The sequence below is a fragment of the Trachemys scripta genome, chromosome 14 (assembly GCF_013100865.1).
Source record: "Trachemys scripta elegans isolate TJP31775 chromosome 14, CAS_Tse_1.0, whole genome shotgun sequence".
In the NCBI taxonomy this organism is placed as follows: Eukaryota; Metazoa; Chordata; order Testudines; family Emydidae; genus Trachemys; species Trachemys scripta.
Genome location: NC_048311.1, coordinates 38346689 through 38366762, shown reverse-complemented (window position 1 = coordinate 38366762; position 20074 = coordinate 38346689). Strand labels below are relative to the sequence as shown.

Here is a 20074-nt window from a genome sequence, read left to right as displayed (position 1 = left end):
TCTCAAAGGGGTCTCTGTGACCGAACCTGTCACAGGAGTGGACGTTTTTTGTTGCCACAACAGGGCATTTTTCACAACAAAAGTCCCATTGCAGAGTATACGCTCTTGCTGTTTTGTCGCCAAAAGGCAGTTTTTGGCAACAAAACTTGATAGTGCAGACAAGACCTAAGACACTTACATCTCCCCAGAACTCGGGCTTTGCGGCTCACAGTGTTGTTCCATTGATTTTCTAGGCAGCTACAATTTAGATGCAATGACATTCAGCATTGCAATACTTGATCCCTTCATGGAGCTCACTCTTTGTCTCCTACTCTCAAGTATCAGAGGGGTAGCCGTGTTAGTCTGGATCTGTAAAAGCAGCAAAAAGTCCTGTGGCACCTTATAGACTAACAGACGTATTGGAGCATGAGCTTTCGTGGGTGAATACCCACTTCGTCGGACATGCATCCGACGAAGTGGGTATTCACCCACGAAAGCTCATGCTCCAATATGTCTGTTAGTCTATAAGGTGCCACAGGACTCTTTGCTGCTTTTACAGATCCAGACTAACACGGCTACCCCTCTGATACTTTAGAGTAGGAGACAAAGAGTGAGCTCCATGAAGGGATCAAGTATTGCAATGCTGAATGTCATTGCATCTAAATTGTAGCTGCCTAGAAAATCAATGGAACAACACTGTGAGCCGCAAAGCCCGAGTTCTGGGGAGATGTAAGTGTCTTAGGTCTTGTCTGCACTATCAAGTTTTGTTGCCAAAAACTGCCTTTTGGCGACAAAACAGCAAGAGCGTATACTCTGCAATGGGACTTTTGTTGTGAAAAATGCCCTGTTGTGGCAACAAAAAACGTCCACTCCTGTGACAGGTTCGGTCACAGAGACCCCTTTGAGACTGTCACTTGATGCGCTGGGGTACCACTGAGAACAACTGTCCTGCCAGAACGGGCACGCGTCCAGACATTCCAGTTTACAATATGTTATAAGAAACCTTTGGCATAAAGCACATTCCAGCTATGTCATTTTCAGATTCATAAGCCTATTTTCATAAGGCATATGGGGATGGAGTGCAACGTCACAACCCCTAGGAGAGACTTTTGTCTTTTCCCCTCCCTTTATTGTCGACAAAGAGCCAGTGTAGACACTGCTGATTGTTTTGTGGACAGAACTGGCTTCCCTCAGGGTCCCACAATGCCTGCCCTGGTTGCTCTGCTCAGTGTTTTGATTTCTGCTGCCCTGCAGGCATGCGCCCCTCCCCTTTCAAAGCTCCAGGAAGTATCTGACAGCTGAGTGTGCTGCTCCATTTGGGGAACAAACACAGAGCAAATCATTGGAATGCTCCTGTTCTGCTCTGCACTAGGAAGACCGCAGCAGGCCGACTGCTGCTGCAGGGGGAGGGGAACAGGCTGCTGTGCTCCTTTGCCATTCCTCAGCATGCAGAGCTCACAAAGCTACACATGCGGCAGCTGAGGGGGCTGTGGGAGAACTCACAGAATCCCAAGATGCACAGCGATCAGCTCTTCCTTCCCACAACACTGCACTGTACCCAGAGTGCATTGCTCACCCTGTCAATGATGGTGCCCCCAATGTGAACATGATCCAGGTAACTAGCTGCATCTCCAGCAGTATCTCTGCACAGAATGGCTTCCCCGCCACACCTGAATTCCCTCTCCTTGTCCACGATGGCTGCTTCCTAGACTGCCCCAGGCCTCCTCAGTCTGTCCCCACATCCCCTCCTGCAGCCGCAATGGGCAAGTGGCCTGAGAGGTCTCTGTTTATCCCACACCATGTACCTTGCTGGCCTCCAGTGCGAGTTCCCCACACATCCACTGCCCTCGGCCATTGGGCCCCAGCCCTCACCTGGGGTACAGGAGCTTGGTCTCCCTGCAGTCCCTGGTGTCTCTGCTGGGACTGACAAAAAGGGAAAAAATGGGTGCAGGCCTTGCTGGGTGTGGTTGTGTTACACGGTCACCTGCCCCCCTAGGGCCCAGGCTGAGCTCCCAGCACATTCCACGGGCCCCTGAGCCGCCATCAGATGGACTGTCAGCCTCGGTCCCTGGGGTGGTGGGGGAGGCACTGGGTCATTGCCCTGGGGGAGCTGCTGGGGGAGGGAGGAGATTTACCTGCTCACAGACAATTTTAACCATTATAAAGCTTCAACTTTTTGAATCTCAGTGTCCAGTGTCATTAAATAGTTCTGGTCTGACCAAAATATTGTTTGATCCCCCCATAATTTCCCACAACGGTGAACATTTTAATTGGAATGAAATGCTTAAAACCCAGATTGTTGTGCAGCTGTGAAAGTTTAAATCAATAAATATAAAAATTGCTTAAAATAAACATTGTCTGTCAAATTATATATTATAAAAAAGTTCTGCCCAGCCTGACTATCACACCTTAGACACAGCTCCTACTCCTCCAGGCTCATCCTCACAGGGGGATGCCTCAGTGACCCTCCCCACCAGCACAGGGGCTGATTGCAGGACCAGAGCCCAAGTGGTACATTTTTTTCACTAAAGCCTCCAGGAGTGAAATTAGTTGGGTCCTTCCTGTTCAGCAAACAGACCGAGTCATTTCCAGGAAAGGAAACACCCACTAGCTGCTGCTGCTGCTGCAGGCGGAGCATAGTGTGAATTGAGGAAATTGAAACTAACCCTGATCCACTGCTCAGAGGGAGCCATGGCTGCAGAGAACCCCGTGGAAAGTCTCCGGGAGGAAGCGACATGTCCCATCTGTCTGGAGTATTTCACAGAACCTGTCACTCTGGAGTGTGGGCACAATCTCTGCCGAGCCTGCATCAGCCAGTGCTGGGAGGGATCCAATACAGCCGCCTCCTGCCCTCAGTGTGGAGAAACTGTGCAAAAGAGAAACCTCAGGCCCAACAGGTATCTGATTAATGTCCTAGAAATTGCCAAGCGACTGAGTTTACAGGCAGCAAAGGGAGCAGGAGGAGACGGGTTGTGTGGGGAACACCAGGAGGCTCTGAAACTGTTCTGTGAAGAGGATCAAACCCCCATCTGTGTGGTGTGCAACAGATCCCGGGGTCACCGCACTCACACGGTGGTTCCCATACAGGAGGCTGCCCAGGAGTACAAGGTACCGAGTTGCTGTCCAGTCTAATGGGTAATAACTTTGGATGTTAATTACAGGTTAATGGTGTAACTGTGTTATTCAGCTGTGTGTAGCCTTCATTGCATGAAAGCTGATAGGGGAGTTACAAGCTGTGGTTGCTATTACTGGTTGTATCACAGTGTTTATTGTTATTTGCATCCCCTACAGACCCCAGATGAGATCTGACCTCGATTGTGAGGGGCCATGCACAAAACCCAGTGAGGGACAATCCCTGCCCTGAGCCATTTACAGTCTAACTGGACAAGACAGACAAAGGGTGGGAGGGGAAATTGAGGCACAGTGAGGGGAAGTGACTTGTCCAAGGTGACTCAGCAGATCAGTGGCAGAGCTAGATATAAAAACCTGTTTTTACAAGGCCCAGTTCAGTGCCCCAACCACTAGCTACTCTGCCCCTTTCAGCAGCACTGAGCAGTGATGAAGTGCAGACAGTAGGAGGAAAAGATTCCTTGATACAGGTCCTAGGCCCAGCAGGGAGAGGAGGTTTCCCACTGGGATTGTGAATTCCTGTGCTGCTCCATGAGGGGTTACCGTTAAACTAAAGGTATGTCTACACTATGAAATTAGGTCGAATTTATAGAAGCCGGTTTTATAGAAATTGGTTGTATACAGCCGATTGTGTGTGTCCCCACATAAAATGCTCTAAGTGCATTAAGTCGGTGGACCGCATCCACAGTACCGAGGCTAACGTCGACTTCCGGACCATTGCACTATGGGTTGCTATCCCACAGTTCCCGCAGTCTCCGCCGCCCATTGGAATTCTGGGTTGAGATCCCAATGCCTGAATGATGCAAAACAGTGTTGCAGCGGGTTCTGGGTACATGTCCTCAGGCCCCCCCCCTTCATCAGAGCAACGGCAGACAATCGATTTGCACCTTTTTACCTGGGTTACCTGTGCAGACAACATACCACGGCAAACATGGAGCCCACTCAGCTCAGCTCAGCTCAGCTCACTGTCACCATATGTCATCTGGGTGCCAGGAGACGTGGTACTGCATTGCTACACAGCAGCAGCTAATTGCCTTTTGGCGGTAGACGGTACAGTATGACTGGTAGCCGTCATCGGCGATCTGGGTGCTGGCAGACGTGGGGCTGCATTGCTACACAGCAGCAGCCCCTTGCCATTTGGTAGAAGATGGTGTATTACGACTGGTATCCGTCGTCGTCGTACTGCAGTGGCTGAAACTCCGTATGTCCCCCAGTCGCTGCCTTCCCAATGATGATGATGGCTATCAGTCGTAGTATGCTATTTTCTGCCAAGCACCCAGAAGATGCCGAGGGCTATCAGTCATGCTGCACCGTCGTCTGCCAGCTTAAGATGTAAAAAATAGATTTGTTCTGTATTCATTTGCTTCCCCCTCCCTCCGTGAAATCAACGGCCTGCTAAACCCAGGGTTTTGAGTTTAATCTTTGGGGGGACCATTCTGTGTGACAGTTGTTTGTGTTTCTCCCTGATGCACAGCCACCTTTGTTGATTTTAATTCCCTGAACCTGTATGCCATGTCGTCACTCGCCCCCCCCTCCATACGTCAGATACTAGTTTCGTGCCTTTTTTCAGACCAGACGCCATAGCACTGGGATCATGGAGCCCACTCGGATCACCGTGGCAATTATGAGCACTATGAACACCACTCGCATTGTCCTGGAGTATATGCAGAGCCAGGACATGCCAAAGCAAAACCAGAACCAGCCGAGGAGGCGATTGCAGTGCGGCGACGAGAGTGATGAGGAAATTGACATGGACATAGACCTCTCACAAGGCACAGGCCCCAGCAATGTGCAAATCATGGTGTTACTGGGGCAGGTTCATGCCGTGGAATGCCGATTCTGGGCCCGGGAAACAAGCACAGACTGGTGGGACCGCATTGTGTTGCAGGTGTGGGACGATTCCAAGTGGCTGCAAAACTTTCGCATGCGTAAGGGCACTTTCATGGAACTTTCTGACTTGTTTTCCCCTGCCCTGAAGCGCCAGAATACCAGGATGAGAGCAGCCCTCACAGTTGAGAAGTGAGTGGCGATAGCCCTGTGCAAGCTTGCAACACCAGACAGCTACCGGTCAGTCGGGAATCAATTTGTAGTGGGCAAATCTACTGTGGGGGCTGCTGTGATCCAATTTGCCAGGGCAATCAAAGACCTGCTGATATCAAGGGTAGTGACTCTGGGAAATGTGCAGGCCATAGTGGATGGCTTTGCTGCAATAGGATTCCCAAACTGTGGTGGGGCGATCGACGGAACCCATATCCCTCTCTTGTCACCGGAGCACCAAGCCACCGAGTACATAAACCGCAAGGGGTACTTTTCAATGCTGCTGCAAGCCCTGGTGGATCACAAGGCACGTTTCACCAACATCAACGTGGGATGGCCGGGAGAGGTACATGATGCTCGCGTCTTCAGGCACTCTGGTCTGTTTCGAAAGCTGGAGGAAGGGACTTTCTTCCCGGACCAGAAACTAAACGTTGGGGATGTTGAAATGCCTATCGTGATCCTTGGGGACCCAACCTACCCCTTAATGCCATGGCTCATGAAGCCGTATACAGGCAGCCTGGACAGTAGTCAGGACCTGTTCAACTACGGCTGAGCAAGTGCTGAATGGTGGTGGAATGTGCATTTGGATGTTTAAAAGTGCGCTCGCGCAGCTTACTGACTCGCTCAGACCTCAGCGAAAAGAATATCCCCATTGTTATTGCTGCTTGCTGTGCGCTCCACAATATCTGTGAGAGTAATGGGGAGACATTTATGGTGGGGTGGGAGGTTGAGGCAAATCGCCTGGCCACTGATTACATGCAGCCAGACACCAGGGCAGTTAGAAGAGCACAGCAGGGCGCGGTGCGCATCAGAGAAGCTTTGAAAACGAGTTTTGTGACCGGCCAGGCTACGGTGTGAAACTTCTGTCTGTTTCTCCTTGATGAACCCTCCGCCCCCCCCACCCGGTTCACTCTACTTCCCTGTAAACCAACCACTCCCCCTCCCCTCCCCCCCTCGAGCACCGCTTGCAGAGGCAATAAAGTCATTGTTACTTCACATTCATGCATTCTTTATTAATTCATCACACAACTAGGGGGATAATTGCCAAGGTATCCCGGGATGGGTTGGGGAGGAGGGAAGGAAAAGGACACACTGCAGTTTAAAACTTTAACTCTTATCGAAGGCCAGCCTTCTGATGCTCGGGCAATCATCTGGGGTGGAGTGAGTGGGTGGCCGGAGGCCCCCCCACCGTGTTCTTGGGCGTCTGGGTGAGGAGGCTATGGAACTTGGGGAGGAGGGCTGTTGGTTACACAGGGGCTGTAGCGGCGGTCTCTGCTCCTGCTGCCTTTCCTGCAGCTCAACCATACGCTGAAGCATATCAGTTTGATGCTCCAGCAGCCGGAGCATCGACTCTTGCCTTCTGTCTGCAAACTGATGCCACCTATCATCTTCAGCCCGCCACTTGCTCTGTTCATCCCGCGATTCAGCCCGCCACCTCTCCTCTCGTTCATATTGTGCTTTTCTGTAGTCTGACATTGACTGCCTCCACGCATTCTGCTGTGCTCTCTCAGCGTGGGAGGACATCTGGAGCTCCGAGAACATATCATCCCGAGTCTGCCGTTTTCTCCTTCTAATCTTCACTAGCCTCTGTGAAGGAGAAACATTTGCAGCTGGTGGAGGAGAAGGGAGAGGTGGTTAAAAAAGACACATTTTTAGAGAACAATGGGTACACTCTTTCACGTTAAATTTTGCTGTTCACATTACACAGCACATGTGCTTTGTTACAAGGTCGCATTTTTCCTCTTATATTGAGGGCCTGCCGGTTTGGTGTGAGAGACCACTCACGCCGTGCCAGGCAACAGATTTCGGCTTGCAGGCAGCCATGGTAAGCCACAGTCTTTTGGCTTTTTTAACCTTCTTAACAGGTGGGAATGGTTTCAAACAGTAGCGCCCTCATTTCCCATACCAATCACCCCTTGGGTTGGCCATTTAATATGGGTTTGCAATGTAAAAGGAGGGGCTGTGGTTTCCGGGTTAACATGCAGCACAAACCCAACTAACCCCCAATCCCCCCAAACCCAATTCTCGGGGATGATCACTTCACCCCTCCCCCCCACCACGTGGCTAACAGCGGGGAACATTTCTGTTCAGCAGAGCAGGAACGGGCACCTCTGAATGTCCCCTTAATAAAATCGCCCCATTTCAACCAGGTGACCATGAATGATATCACTCTCCTGAGGACAACAAAGAGCGATAAGGAATGGATGTTGTCTTCATGCCAGCAAACACCGGGACCATATGCTGCCATGCTTTGTTATGCAATGATTCCAGACTACGTGGTACTGGCCTGGCGTGGTAAAGTGTCCTACCATGGCGGATGGGATAAGGCAGCCCTCCCCAGAAACCTTTTGCAAAGGCTTTGGGAGTACATGAAGGAGAGCTTTCTGGAGATGTCCCTGGAGGATTTCCGCTCCATCCCCATACACGTTAACAGACTTTTCCAGTAGCTGTACTGGCCGCGATTGCCAGGGCAAATTAATCATTAATCATTAAACACACTTGCTTTTAAACCATGTGTAATATTTACAAAGGTACACTCACCAGAGGTCCCCTGTGTGCCCTCAGGGTCTGGGAGCACACCTTGGGTGAGTTTGGGGGTTACTGGTTCCAGGTTCAGGGTGATAAACATATCCTGGCTGTTGGGGAAACCGGTTCTCTGCTTCCTTGCTGCTGTGAGCTATCCACATTATCTTCATCCTCATCGTCCTCATACCCCGAACCTGCTTCCCTGTGTGTTTCTCCATTGAAGGAGTCAAAGCACACGGTTGGGGTAGTGGTGGCTGCGCCCCCTAGCATGGCATGCAGCTCCGCGTAGAAGCGGCATGTTTGCGGCTCTGCCCCGGACCTTCCGTTTGCCTCTCTGGCTTTGTGGTAAGCTTGCCTTAGCTCCTTAATTTTCACTCGACACTGCTGTGCATCGCTGTTATGGCCTCTGTCCTTCATGGCCTTGGAGACTTTTTCTAATATTTTGCCATTTCGTTTACTCCTACGGAGTTCAGCTAGCACTGATTCGTCTCCCCATATGGTGAGCAGATCCCGTACCTCCCGTTCGGTCCATGATGGAGCTCTTTTGTGATCCTGGGACTCCATCACAGTTACCTGTGGTGATGAGCTCTGCGTGGTCACCTGTGCTCTCCACGCTGGGCAAACAGGAAATGAAATTCAAACGTTCGCGGAGCTTTTCCTGTCTACCTGGTCAGTGCATCTGAATTGAGAGTGCTGTCCAGAGCGGTCACAATGAAGCACTGTGGGATAGCTCCCGGAGGCCAATAACGTCGAATTCCGTTCACGCTACCCCAAATCCGACCCGCAAAGCGCTAAATCCCTCATCGGAGGTGGAGTAAAGAAACTGGTTTAAAGGGCCCTTTAAGTCGAAAGAAAGGGATTTGTCGTGTGGACGTGTCCAGGCTTAATTCGATTTAACCCTGCTAAAGTCGACCTAAACTCGTAGTGTAGACCAGGCCTCAGATGCTGCCGGCCTGCACTAGAGGAGATCTCTGTGCTGAACACTGTGTGGGACCCCAAGCACCTTGAGTCCACACCCACAAGGGCTCCAGACAGCTCAGGTCCATGCCACATACCACTGGGATTAGACTTATCTTTAGCAAAACGAACCCCATGGCAGTGTGGAACTGTGTCAGTCTGACCTGTTCTCGTGTGTTCATGGACAAAGTCCAGTCAAAGTGGTTCCATTAGTCCCACTAGGCAGCCTTTTGAAATCTCCCAGAATCCAGTGCTTCCGGGATCTTTGCTGGGGATGGTGGGGGAGCTACCCAGCGGCCATTGCCACAGAAAGGGGCTAGGACAGCACTAGGGCAAACCCCAGCTGTTCCTAACACAAATCAACACAGCTAATGGGGTTTGTCCTAGTCCCTAGATCAGAGCTGTCCAACCCGTCCAATCCCCAGGGGTACAGTTCTGAAAGTCAATGGAGTTGGACTCCTTTGAGCATCCCAGCCTATATGGCTGCCCCCAGTGGCTTCTGGGATTGGTATCACTGTTTGTTAAATCTTCTCAAAAACAGCTTTATAGATTCACTGCCATGGGACACCAGTTTTCAACTGGTTCAACTCAATGGAGAGAGTGGGCGTAATAACTTTAAACAATCTGAATACAAGACCCACCCAATTTCCATAAATAAGGTTTCATTCCCTTGGTGTCTCTCATGTCCTACCTCTAGAAAGACCCACTGTTGTACACACAGTATTGTTGTAATTTTGTTGGTCCTGGGATATTAGAGAAACAAGGGAGGTGAAGTAATGTCTGCTCATGGCCAGTTTCTGTGGGTGCACGACAAGCTTTTGAGCTTACACAGAGCTCTTCTTCAGGCCCAGGAAAGAGTATGTTCCCCAGAGCTGAGTTGTGTGTAACTCTCTTACCAACAGGAGCTGGGCCAGCAGAAGATATTGCCTTACCCACCTGACCTAGTCTATCTAGGAAGACTGACTGTTATCTTGAATTTTGGGTAAAAAAAAACCTCATCCACCCCCTACAACCCTCAAAATAAACCCACCAAATCATATCTGTTTGACAGGAAAAAATACAAGCCCATTTGAAGACTCTGAGGGAAGAGAGAGAAAAGCTGCTGGGATTTAAAGTGACTGCAGAGAAGAGAAGCCAGGAGTACCTGGTAGGTGCCTATTGTTCTTCGCCTGCTGGGACATGGAGGTGGGAGCGCTGTTTATTGGTAGCTTTCTCTGTGGCCTTGTGTGTGTTTCTCAATGATCATGGGATACTGTCTGTGTGTGCGTGTGTGTGTGTGTGTGCGCGCGCATATCACAAATGTTCTCTCCCTGGACAAGGACAACAGCATCTTCTGCAGGATCTAAGATGCATTTTAATTAATGAGTTAATTACTACGCCTTGTGGCTTTCACAAAATTTCTCCCAAACTGCACTGATTATATCCCAGTAGACATGGAGACAGTCCTTTCAGAGAGACTGGGGCCAAATGAGAAGCTGTAAGAAAATCCTCTCCCTTGTGATCACAGTGTATCACAGTCAAGTGTCAGGATGTGAAGAATGGTGGGTTTTGAACCTCAGTGCACAGAGACTGTCATTACAACCCAACCGCTCTCCAGAGCCAGCAGGGGAGGGGCTAGTGGAACTCCGGCGCACCAGAGGATCTGCCTACGAAGCTCCTGATTGGAGCAGACGTTCGGATGCATGAATTATGCCAGCAGGAGTCACTGGAAGTTGTCCAAACAAGTGAGTGAACTCCCGATCTGCTGCTGGACTGGACCCTGACTCTGGCTTGGCCCTGGCATTGTTCCTGGCTCAGGTTTGACCTGCAGTACTGAAATCTGACTCCAGCTTAACCCTTCGCGTAACTGCCTGACTCTGACTCCAGTCCTGATCCCCCCTGTGACACCAGACACTGATTCTGGCTCAGCCTTTGGCATGACTCCTGAGCTCGACTGTAGCCCCAACACTTGGTGAGATCCTGACTTTGACTCCAGCTCTGACTTTGGCTGTAGTTCCTGACTTCCAACTGCAGCTCTGAGCACTAGGCCAGACGACTCATGTCCTGGCCCGTACACCGATGTGTTAGAGATTGTAAAGAAACTCTCTCGTAAGACTGTATGAAAGCTCATCAGGCTCCATCCATGTTCCTGACCAGCCCTTTCCTTATTTCTTATAGAAACAGACAGAAACCGAGAGGCAGAAGATTGTGTCTGAATTTCAGCAACTCCGGCAGTTCCTGGAGGAACAAGAGCGACTCCTGCTGGCCCAGCTGGAAAAGCTGGACGAGGAGATTGTGAAGATACAGAATGAAAATATCACCAAACTCTCTGAGGAGATTTCCCGTCTCAGTGAGCTGATCAGTGAGCTGGAGGGGAAGTGTCAGAAGCCAGCGAGTGAATTCCTGCAGGTGAGACTGAGCTAGAAACTTCCCAAATCCCCGCACAGGGACAGGACAGCTCCTGAGCTACGGGCACAGGGGTCCAGCAGTCAGAGATCTCAGTGTAACTCGGTGTGTGCATTGCTGACATGTGAATGACAATTGTTCTTTGCAGAGTCACAGACACGGAGATATTAGAGATGGAAAAGCCCCATTAGCTCAGTGAAACCATGGCCCTGGGGCCAGGGCAGGACTGATTTCCCCTGTATTTGCAAAATCTCTTTCCTGGAATCCCAAGTGCGTGTCAGGTGGTACTGAGATTTTTTTTAATCTCTCTTTCCTCCCTCTCTCCTCTAGGATGTCAGAAGCACCTTGAGTAGGTACGTGGCTCTCTCTTACTCCCACACATACTTGGCAATGCTGGGAAAGAGCATGGTGTTAGCATGGCATCTCCACAGCAACAAGTGTGGGGAAGGTCACATTTTGGATACAAATCTCTCAGATAAAATTAATCCTGAGGTTCTCACCCTGGAATTATCTATTCAGTGGGAAGAACTGACCTAAAGTATTTCCAAGAGATGTCACATCCCTGGGGGACTGGCTGCCTCAGAATTGTGGGGATGGAATATGGGCCTGTCACTGATGGGGCCCTGGTTACCATTCAGCCCAGGTCAGCACTGGTAAAGAGTCTGAGGGTTGTTAGGAGACCTGTGTGGAATGAGCTGAGGAGGGGAGAGTTGGTGTCTTAGTCAGGTTCCTAGTGGACAGATTTCTACAGCACTTCACATAGGAACCTCCTGTCCCTCAGAGCATGGAGGCCAAGGAGTAAATTGGCCATGGAGACTCAATTCCCCTTTTGTCCCCAGAGCTGAAGAATATTAATGAGTCCTTTGAAGGGAAGGTTGTAAGGCCGTAGGCTGTGTTGCATCTGCTCTGAGACTGGGAGAAGTCGAGGAATTTGAACTCCAGGCCCATTAGAACAGCGACTCAGTAGCCAGAACTTATAATGAGTCACACCATGAAATATAATCATGTGAAATTGTTTCTCTCTAGGTGTGAGAAAGGGAAGTTCCAACAGCCAGAGGAGATTTCTCCTGAACTGGAGGAGCAAGTCAGCGATTTCTCCCGTAAAACTTTCGTGCCGTTGGAGACTCTGAGGAAATTCAAAGGTACCTAAAATCGATCTAAGAATGGAAATTGGGATGAGCCTCTGAGACTGTGGGAAGAGAATGTTGCTGGTCAATTGGTTCACACTTAGATGATGCTTCTATTTAATTGTTGGGTGTGAATGCCATGCACTTGGGTCCAAGACACTCAGGTTGATTAATTCAAACCTTTGTTTGCACCAAAAACATACCTTTCAATTACAATTACAAAGTAAGAAATGACCCATAGACTAAGGTCAGAAGGCACCATCCTGATCCATCTGCTCTGACCTCCTGCACATTGCAGGCCACAGAACCTCCCCACCCACTCCTGTAATTTACCCCTAAACTCTGGCTGAATTACTGAAGTCCTCAAATACTGATTTAAAGACTTGAAGTTACAGAGAATCCACCATTTATTCTAGTATAGCCTCTGTACAAAAAACAAAACAAAACAAAAACAGGGCCTCTGGCAATTTGACTTGGTGGAAAATTCCTTCTTTATCCCAAATAAGGTGGTCAGTTGGACATTGAGCATTTCAGCAAGACCCAACAGACAGACACCTGGGAAAGAATTTTCTCTAACTCAGAGCCCTCCCCTGCACTTCTTTGTGGCTGGATGCACAGCCCCCCTCAGCCTAGCTCCAGCCCTTCAGTGCCTCCCCCCACTGCACAGCCCCCCTCGGCCTAGCTCCAGCCCTTCAGTAGAGGTGGGACACACACACACACACACACACTCCTCCTCCCATAAGACATATTATTTAAACAAGAAAGTAGTGACAATAATGCACTGAAATATGGTTTTAGGATAAATATTTATTTCAATGCCCCCATCCTACAAAAAAAATATTGACTGGCAGTGAGGTACATTCAAAACCACTAAAGTGAGTTGAATTTATTATTATTGTTATTGTTTATTATTTATTAACTACCTAGCCAAGTTATGGTTTTTTCAATGTGGAAAATTGTGTGTTAATTTACGGGTTGAATGATGACTGAATGACATAACACCCCAACAATGTCCATCACTAAGTTCGGTAATTTTGTCAAGTGTCCGTCGCACAACGTGATGCTGCCTACCCCTGGCCAAAGGGACCGAAGTGGGTAAAGTTACTTTTATGATAAAGTCTTTGTATGATCTGGGTCTAGGGTACGACAAAAGGCAGTAAGTGAATGAGACAAACCAACTGGAGTCTGAAGGGTGGGAGGGGATGATGAGGGGAAAAGTAAATCTCTCTTACAGATTGTCCTGGGCTGGTTGTGAGGCTGCAAGGACATTGGTTCCATTGTTGGGAAATGCCTGAATGAGAGAGGAAAGAGAAGGTTTCAGTTAGTTTATATTAATTTCCTGAGTGTGTCTCTGGGCCTCTTGGTCTGTTCTGTCATGATGAAAACACAGTTCTATGTGTTCAGAGTGGGGACGCTGTTACAAATATGAAAGCCTGAAATCTTGTCTCTTTTCTCCTTTCCCCCGCCAGACACTCTACTGTCTGCACTGGAGACACAAATTGGAGAACCCCTAGGAGCACACAGACAGGGTGAGTTCTTCTTTGAGTGATTGCTCATGTCTATTCCACAATAGGTGTGCGTGCTTGCCACGTGCACCGGTGCCAGAAGTTTTTCCCCTGGCAGTACCCGTGGGGGGGGAGCGCCCCCCGCAAACCCTGGATTGGTGCCTGCCTGGTATAAGGGGAGCTGCCCCACGCTCCAGCGGCAAGCCACTGCTGGGATCGCCACAGTCGCTGCCGGCCCAGTACTGGTCGAGGGAACGTTCCTGACACCACTCACCGCCTAGCGACCATTCAGGGCCCAGTCCATGTGGATCACTCTCAATGCCGGCCAGACTGTCTGGATGGGTGCCATCTGACTGGGACTCCCGGCACCGCTCCTCTTTGCGGAGCGAATATCGACGGGACCGTGGCGGAGGTCGCCAGCAGTCCTCATCTCGAAGGAGGTACCGCAGTCGGTCGCGGCGTGATCGTCGATGCCGTTCCCGCATAGACTCCCGCTCCAAGTCTCCGCCCAGTCGCCATAGCCCTGGGCGTCGATCGCCAGCATCCCGCTGTTGTGGGTCCGCCCGTCGAGACTGATCGCGGAGCAGCTACTACCGTTGGTGCTGTTCCTCCGTGTCGAGATCGCGGTCCCATGGCCAACGCAGATCCCGATACCGCCTCTACTCCCGGTCCAGAGATAGCAGCTGATCGTATGCCAGCCCGGCCTCCGCTCACGGCCGTTCATCTAGAGGCCAGGCTAGCCAACCTGAACAGCTGGATCCACCGGTGCCACAGCAAGTGCGATGGCACCGAGCATTGTGGCCAGCCCAGTGGTACCAGTGGTCACCGTGGCCTCCGGCGCAGCCCCCGGTGTGGGCTCGCTCAGTGACCGGGGCGTGGGAAGCACCGTTGGCCTCCGCTAGACCGCCGGGAAAGGAATCGGTGGGACCCGTGTCCTTGGTACTGTGCCTGGAGTCCGACCAGGTGGTGGATCCTCTGGTGCCGGCCAACACCCAAAGCACCATGCCGGCCTCCTCGCCCCGTCCAGAGGACCTGATTGTGACCCCGTCCCCCTCCATCCTGCAGGAGGACTAGGTCCTCACCATGCCAAGCTCGGTGCTCACCACCCTGCGGTGGTGGTACGCCCCAAGCAACATGCTCCAAGGGGTCCCGTTCAAGGACAGGGCCCCGTTGTTGGAGCTGGTGTCCGATGCATTGGACCTGGGTTGGGGGGCCCATGTAGGGAACTTTCAGACCCAAGGCCTGTGATCTCTGCAGGACCTGCCCCTTCATATAAATGTCAAGGAACTCAGGGAGATGGGACTCATGTGTATGGCCTTCCGCTCGTACCTGAAGGGCAAGGTAGTCAGGGTCCTCATGAACAACAATGCCTCGATGTTCTATATCAACAGGCAAGGCAGGGCCCGATCCTCTTCCCTCTGCCATGAAGCCCTCAGTCTGTGAGACTTCTGTATAGCTCACGACATCCACCTAAAAGCCTTCCACCTGCTGGGCGCCTGGAACGTGAGGGCGGATCGCTTGAGCAGAGACTTTTCCTCTCAGCACAAGTGGTCTCTACACCCGGAAGTGGCCCACCAGCTCTTCCAATGGTGGGGAACTCCCCAGATGGACCTATTCGCGACCCAGCAGAATCGACGATGCCCCCGCTTCTTCTCTGGGGGGCCTAGGGAGGGGAGCTATCTCCGATGCCTTTATCCTGTCCTGGTCAGGCCGGCTTCTCTATGCCTTTCCCCCGTTCCCTCTGATCAGCAGGGTCCTGGAGAAAATAAAAATGGACTAAGTCAGGGTCCTCCTCATTGCCCCGGCGTGGCCCAGGCAGCACTGGTACGGGACCCTCTCTGGCCTGGCGGTGGCTCCGCCGTGGCCGTTGTCGCTCCGCCCGGACCTGCTCTCCCAGGACCAGGGCTGCCTCCTCCATCCCAACCTAGCAGCTCTTCACCTCACGGCGTGGCTGCTCAGTGGTTAGGTGACGAGGAAAGGACATGCTCGGAACTGGTCTAGCATGTCCTCCTCGAAAGGAGACGGCCCTCCATTCGCCGCTCTTTCTTGGCGAAGTGGTCTCGGTTTTCCAGGTGGGCGGTGGACTAGGGTGTGCTCCCAATGGCTGACCTGATCTGGCTTATCCTTGATTACCTCCTCCACCTGCAGGCCCAAGGCCTGGCACCCTCGTCAGTCAGGGTGGACCTGGTGGCCATATCGGCCTTCCATGCCCCAGTGCAAGGACACACGGTATTTTCTCATGCTATGACTGGTTGGTTCCTTAAGGGTTTGGACCAACTTTACCCGTATTCTAAACCCCTGATCCCACAGTGGGACCTGAACCTGGTGCTGGCTCATCTTACGGGGCCCCCGTTTGAACCGTTAGCCATGTGTTCCTTGTCTCAACTCTCGTGGAAAGTGGCCTTACTGGTTGCTATCACGTTGACCAGGCAGGTCTCTGAGCTCAGGGCCCTGACCTCCGAGCCGCCATATACAGTCTTTCATAAGGAGAAGGTCCAACTCCGCCCACACCCCGCGTTCCTCCTGAAGGTAGTCTCCGCCTGCCACATGGGTCAGGACATTTTTCTACCAGTCCTCTGCCCCAAACCTCATGCGACTAGTGAGGCGCGCCATCTCCACATGCTCGATGTGAGACAAGCTCTGGCTTTCTACCTCAAGTGGACCAAGCTGTTTAGAAAGTCCTCACAACTGTTCATTGCCTTGGCCAAGCATGCGAGAGGCCGGCCGATTTCCACTTAGCAGCTTTCTAATTGGATCACTTCATGCATCCGCTCCTGTTATGAGCTGGCGGGTGTCCCCCCGCCGCCCATTGTGAGGGCACACTCGACTTGGGCACAGGCCTCGTCAGCTACCTTCATGGCCCACGTCCCTATACAGGACATTTGTAGAGCCGCCACCTGTTCTTCAGTTCACACGTTCACCTCGTACTATGCGATAGTCTCTCTCAAACCAGGGATGATGCCAGGTTCAGCAGGGCAGTCCTCCATCCCGAGAACTTGTGAACTCCTAACCACCTCCAGCACATATAATTGGAATCCCCTATTGTGGAATACACAGAAAAGACAGTTACCTTTTCCATAATGGGTGTTCTTCGAGATGTGTTGCTCATGTCTAGTCCACATCCCGCCCTCCTTCCCCTCTGCCGGAGTTTTCTGGCAAGAAGGAACTGAGGGTAGGGGGAGCGTACAGCTACCCTTATACCGCGCCAGGCAGGCGCCACTCCAGGGGTTACAGGGGGCACTCCCTGCCTATAGGTACTGCTAGAGGAAAAACTTCCAGCACCAGTGCACGTGGCGAGCACGCACACCTATTGTGGAATACACATGAGCAACACATCTCAAAGAACACCAGTTACAGTAACTGTCTTTTTGCAGCTGGAGATTGTCTTTAAATTATGAGAAAATTCCAGTGAAATCATCTTCATGAGATTGTAATGAAAGTTACCAACCAAATCAACAGTGGCCATGACACACACAGTCCTACAAATAACCCATTAAACAGCGAGGAGATCCAGGGGCACTGGAACATAGGGGACCAGGGGGCCAAGCCCACCCTCTTTTTAACGTGGGCATAGTTTGGGGGCACGGGAACATGTTGCTCCTCCAAACTGCAAGCCTTGGGCAGGCATGTAGCATCACAGGCAGTGGCTGTGCTTCGTGGTGGGGCAGCTGATCAGCTCCCCCCATGTAGTGCAGCCTCTTCCTGGAGCTGGCCCCTCTCAATGGCCCCACCCCTGCTCCTCTTCCCCCTGGACCCTCCACCTGCCCTGGGTGGTGCACACCGGAGAGTGGGGACGTGGGAAGGTGGAGCATCAGAGGCTCTCCATAGTGGCCAAGGCTCCCAGCCTGGCCAGGGGCAGGGCCTCGGCGGGAAGATGAAGAGTGGGGTCAGGGCCATGGAGAGGGCAGGGCCACAGGCGATGCAACCTAGTACCCCCTTCCCAACTTCTACCAAGGTGCTGGAACACCTGGGGAGATCCCAAGTTGACATCACACAAATAATCCTGACACCAACCTTAGTGCTGAGTTCATGCCCGTGCTAATGAACAGAAACACTCTCACTGAGCAGCCTGTGAACAGAGCTCTCTGACCTGAGGGCTGACACATCCCTCTGCTTTACCCCGGTGCAGGGGATCTCCCCATCGTGCTTCTCCAAGGTCCTCCCTTTCCTGTGGGCAGGGCTGGGCTCTCCCATTGGAGCTGTTCACTGCTTCCTGGATTGGGGAGATGCTCTCCCTGTGAGGCTGTCAGCTCCTTCCTTCTCTGAGCTGGGGATGGGGCTACTTCACTCAATGCCACCTCCTACTCTCTGGTGTTAAGTGGCTCTTCCCCAATGCTGCACCTTCCTCTCTGTTCCCTGGCCTGGAAGTGGAGGCTGCATTAGAGGAGGGGGATTCCCTCTGGGGTTCAAAACTGTACCTGCTTCCTCTGCTCCCTCCTCACTAAAACCTTCCTTGCTGTGACTCTGATGCTGGGTATGGAGCAGAACCAACAGGGGTAGCTGGGAGCTGAAGCTTATGCAAGCAAATGGGAAACTAATGAAGTGGGTCTCCTTACAGAGACTGAGGAACTGCAGTGACATCCCTGCTCAGTCTCAAGTGCCCAGGACAGAGGCAGCTCCCTGGGATCCAGGCCTGTCCCAGCCAGAACGGGGCTGCTGGGGAGTGTGAGAACTGGTCCCAGCTTCCCCCAGGGCCGAGCTCTGCCCCTTACACTCTGATTCTCTCTCCCCAGTGAATGTGACTCTGGATCCAGACACGGCTCATCCCAACCTTGTCCTGTCTGAGGATCGGAAAAGTGTGACACGGGGAGACACACGGCAGCGACTACCCAACAACCCTGAGAGATTTGACTCTTGGGCCTGTGTGCTGGGCTGTGAGGGGTTCACCTCGGGGAGACATTGCTGGGAGGTGGAGGTGGGGGAGGCTGGGCTGTGGGGGTGGCCAGAGGGTCTGTGAGGAGGAAGGGACGGATCAGCCATAGCCCTGAGGGGGGGATCTGGGCTGTGGAGTGGTGCAGGGGTCAGTTCCAGGCTCTCACCTCCCCGGTGACCCCCCTGCCCCTGAGCCGGGTCCCCAGCAGGATCCGGGTTTGTCTGGACTGTGACCGGGGGCAGGTGACATTTATCGATGCTGGTGACGAGGCCCCGATCTTCACTTTCCCGCCGGGCTCCGTCCCTGGGGAGAGAATCCGACCCTGGCTCTGGGTGTGGGACACAGACACCCAGCTCCGATTGTGTCCCTGAGACACACAGCCGAGAGTGGAACCAGAAATCAGCCTCTCTAGCCTCATGGACCCCAGTCTCTATGACCTTGGAGGACTCCCATCTACCCAGCCCCTGGCTCCTCATCTCTATGACCCCTAGAAGTGCCTCCTCCTCCCTCTCTTCAGTCCCAGGGATGGGAGGGGGAGGGGGAAGAACCCCTGGGGCAGAGGTGGGGTCTGGGCAGGGATACAGCATTGATCAATCAGGGTTTGGGGGGGTTGCAGAGAAGCAGCAGCTTGGAGCGTTTTGTACAGATCTGTGTCCTTAGATCTGTGTCCTTAGATCCTGCTGCAGGGGCCACAGTCACTACAGGGCAACTGGTAACACTGTAATGGTCAAACACACCCCTGGTGGGGAGGAGAAGATGGGTTCAGATTGATGGAAAAACCATTATATATCCTTAAAAAAATCATCATTGAGTCAGTCTCATGATTTTTTTAAACTCCTGAGGTTGGCAGCACTGGGGGAGGCAGGGGCAGGGCGGGTTTAACCAGAGGGAATTAGAAGACGCAAGAAGAAAAATGCGAATTAAAATAAAACAAGAATAAAGGTAGAGTCTATGAGAAATGGTGGAAAACAGAAATGAGAAGAGTGACAGGAAAATATCCCTGACAGGGGAACCAGCCGGGGGCAGCAAAATGGGAAGGGATAAAATCAGGGGGAAGAAGGGAGCAGCCAAGGGGGATGATCTGTGACAGGGAGGGGAGGCGAGTGGGAGAAACACAGGAAAATAAACAGAGGTGGGAAGTGAGGGCTAGAACAATAATGAATAGAAAAGGACAGTATGAAAAGAAAGGGAACCTGAGCAGGATGGAGAGATTTATTACATTTTACTGAAAGTGACATTGTAACTCATTAATTCCCTATATTCATTCCTAGATGACTGTACTGTTGTAGTGCCATTAAGAAAACTGTTCTCAGTAGCTCGGGATCTCCTTTCCATGCTGTGGTTATTAAGGCTCCTTCTCGGCTCCATTTACTTACCACGTTTAGTTACTTACTGTAAATAAAACATTACAAACAATTCTTCGTGTTTGTTCCACTTTAATGTCCCAGCTGCTGGTGCTGGGGGCAGAGTCCTGGGATTTGCTTTCTGACTTGGTTTCAGAGTAGCAGCCGTGTTAGTCTGTATCCGTAAAAAGAACAGGAGTACTTGTGGCACCT

The 20074-nt window shown here is 51.7% G+C and overlaps 1 protein-coding gene and 1 long non-coding RNA gene across 3 annotated transcripts in view; one reads left to right on the top strand and one right to left on the bottom strand.

Annotated features, from left to right (window-relative positions):
• Positions 1 to 2018, bottom strand: part of LOC117887025 — a 10668-nt gene extending 8650 nt beyond the window's left edge. For both annotated transcript variants that reach the window (XR_004648105.1, XR_004648106.1), the window contains exon 1: positions 1852 to 2018. This is a non-coding gene — a long non-coding RNA (uncharacterized LOC117887025). The remainder of the gene's footprint in view (positions 1 to 1851) is intronic.
• Positions 2019 to 2633: 615 nt separating this feature from the next.
• LOC117886990 (zinc finger protein RFP-like) lies at positions 2634 to 19936 on the top strand. Its single transcript, XM_034789208.1, is given in 8 exon segments — positions 2634 to 3087; positions 9680 to 9775; positions 10786 to 11016; positions 11344 to 11366; positions 12040 to 12155; positions 13610 to 13669; positions 18379 to 18567; positions 18570 to 19936. Coding segments are annotated over 8 exon segments (1452 nt in total). The 5' UTR covers positions 2634 to 2670; the 3' UTR covers positions 18890 to 19936.
• The last annotated feature ends 138 nt before the right edge of the window (positions 19937 to 20074 follow it).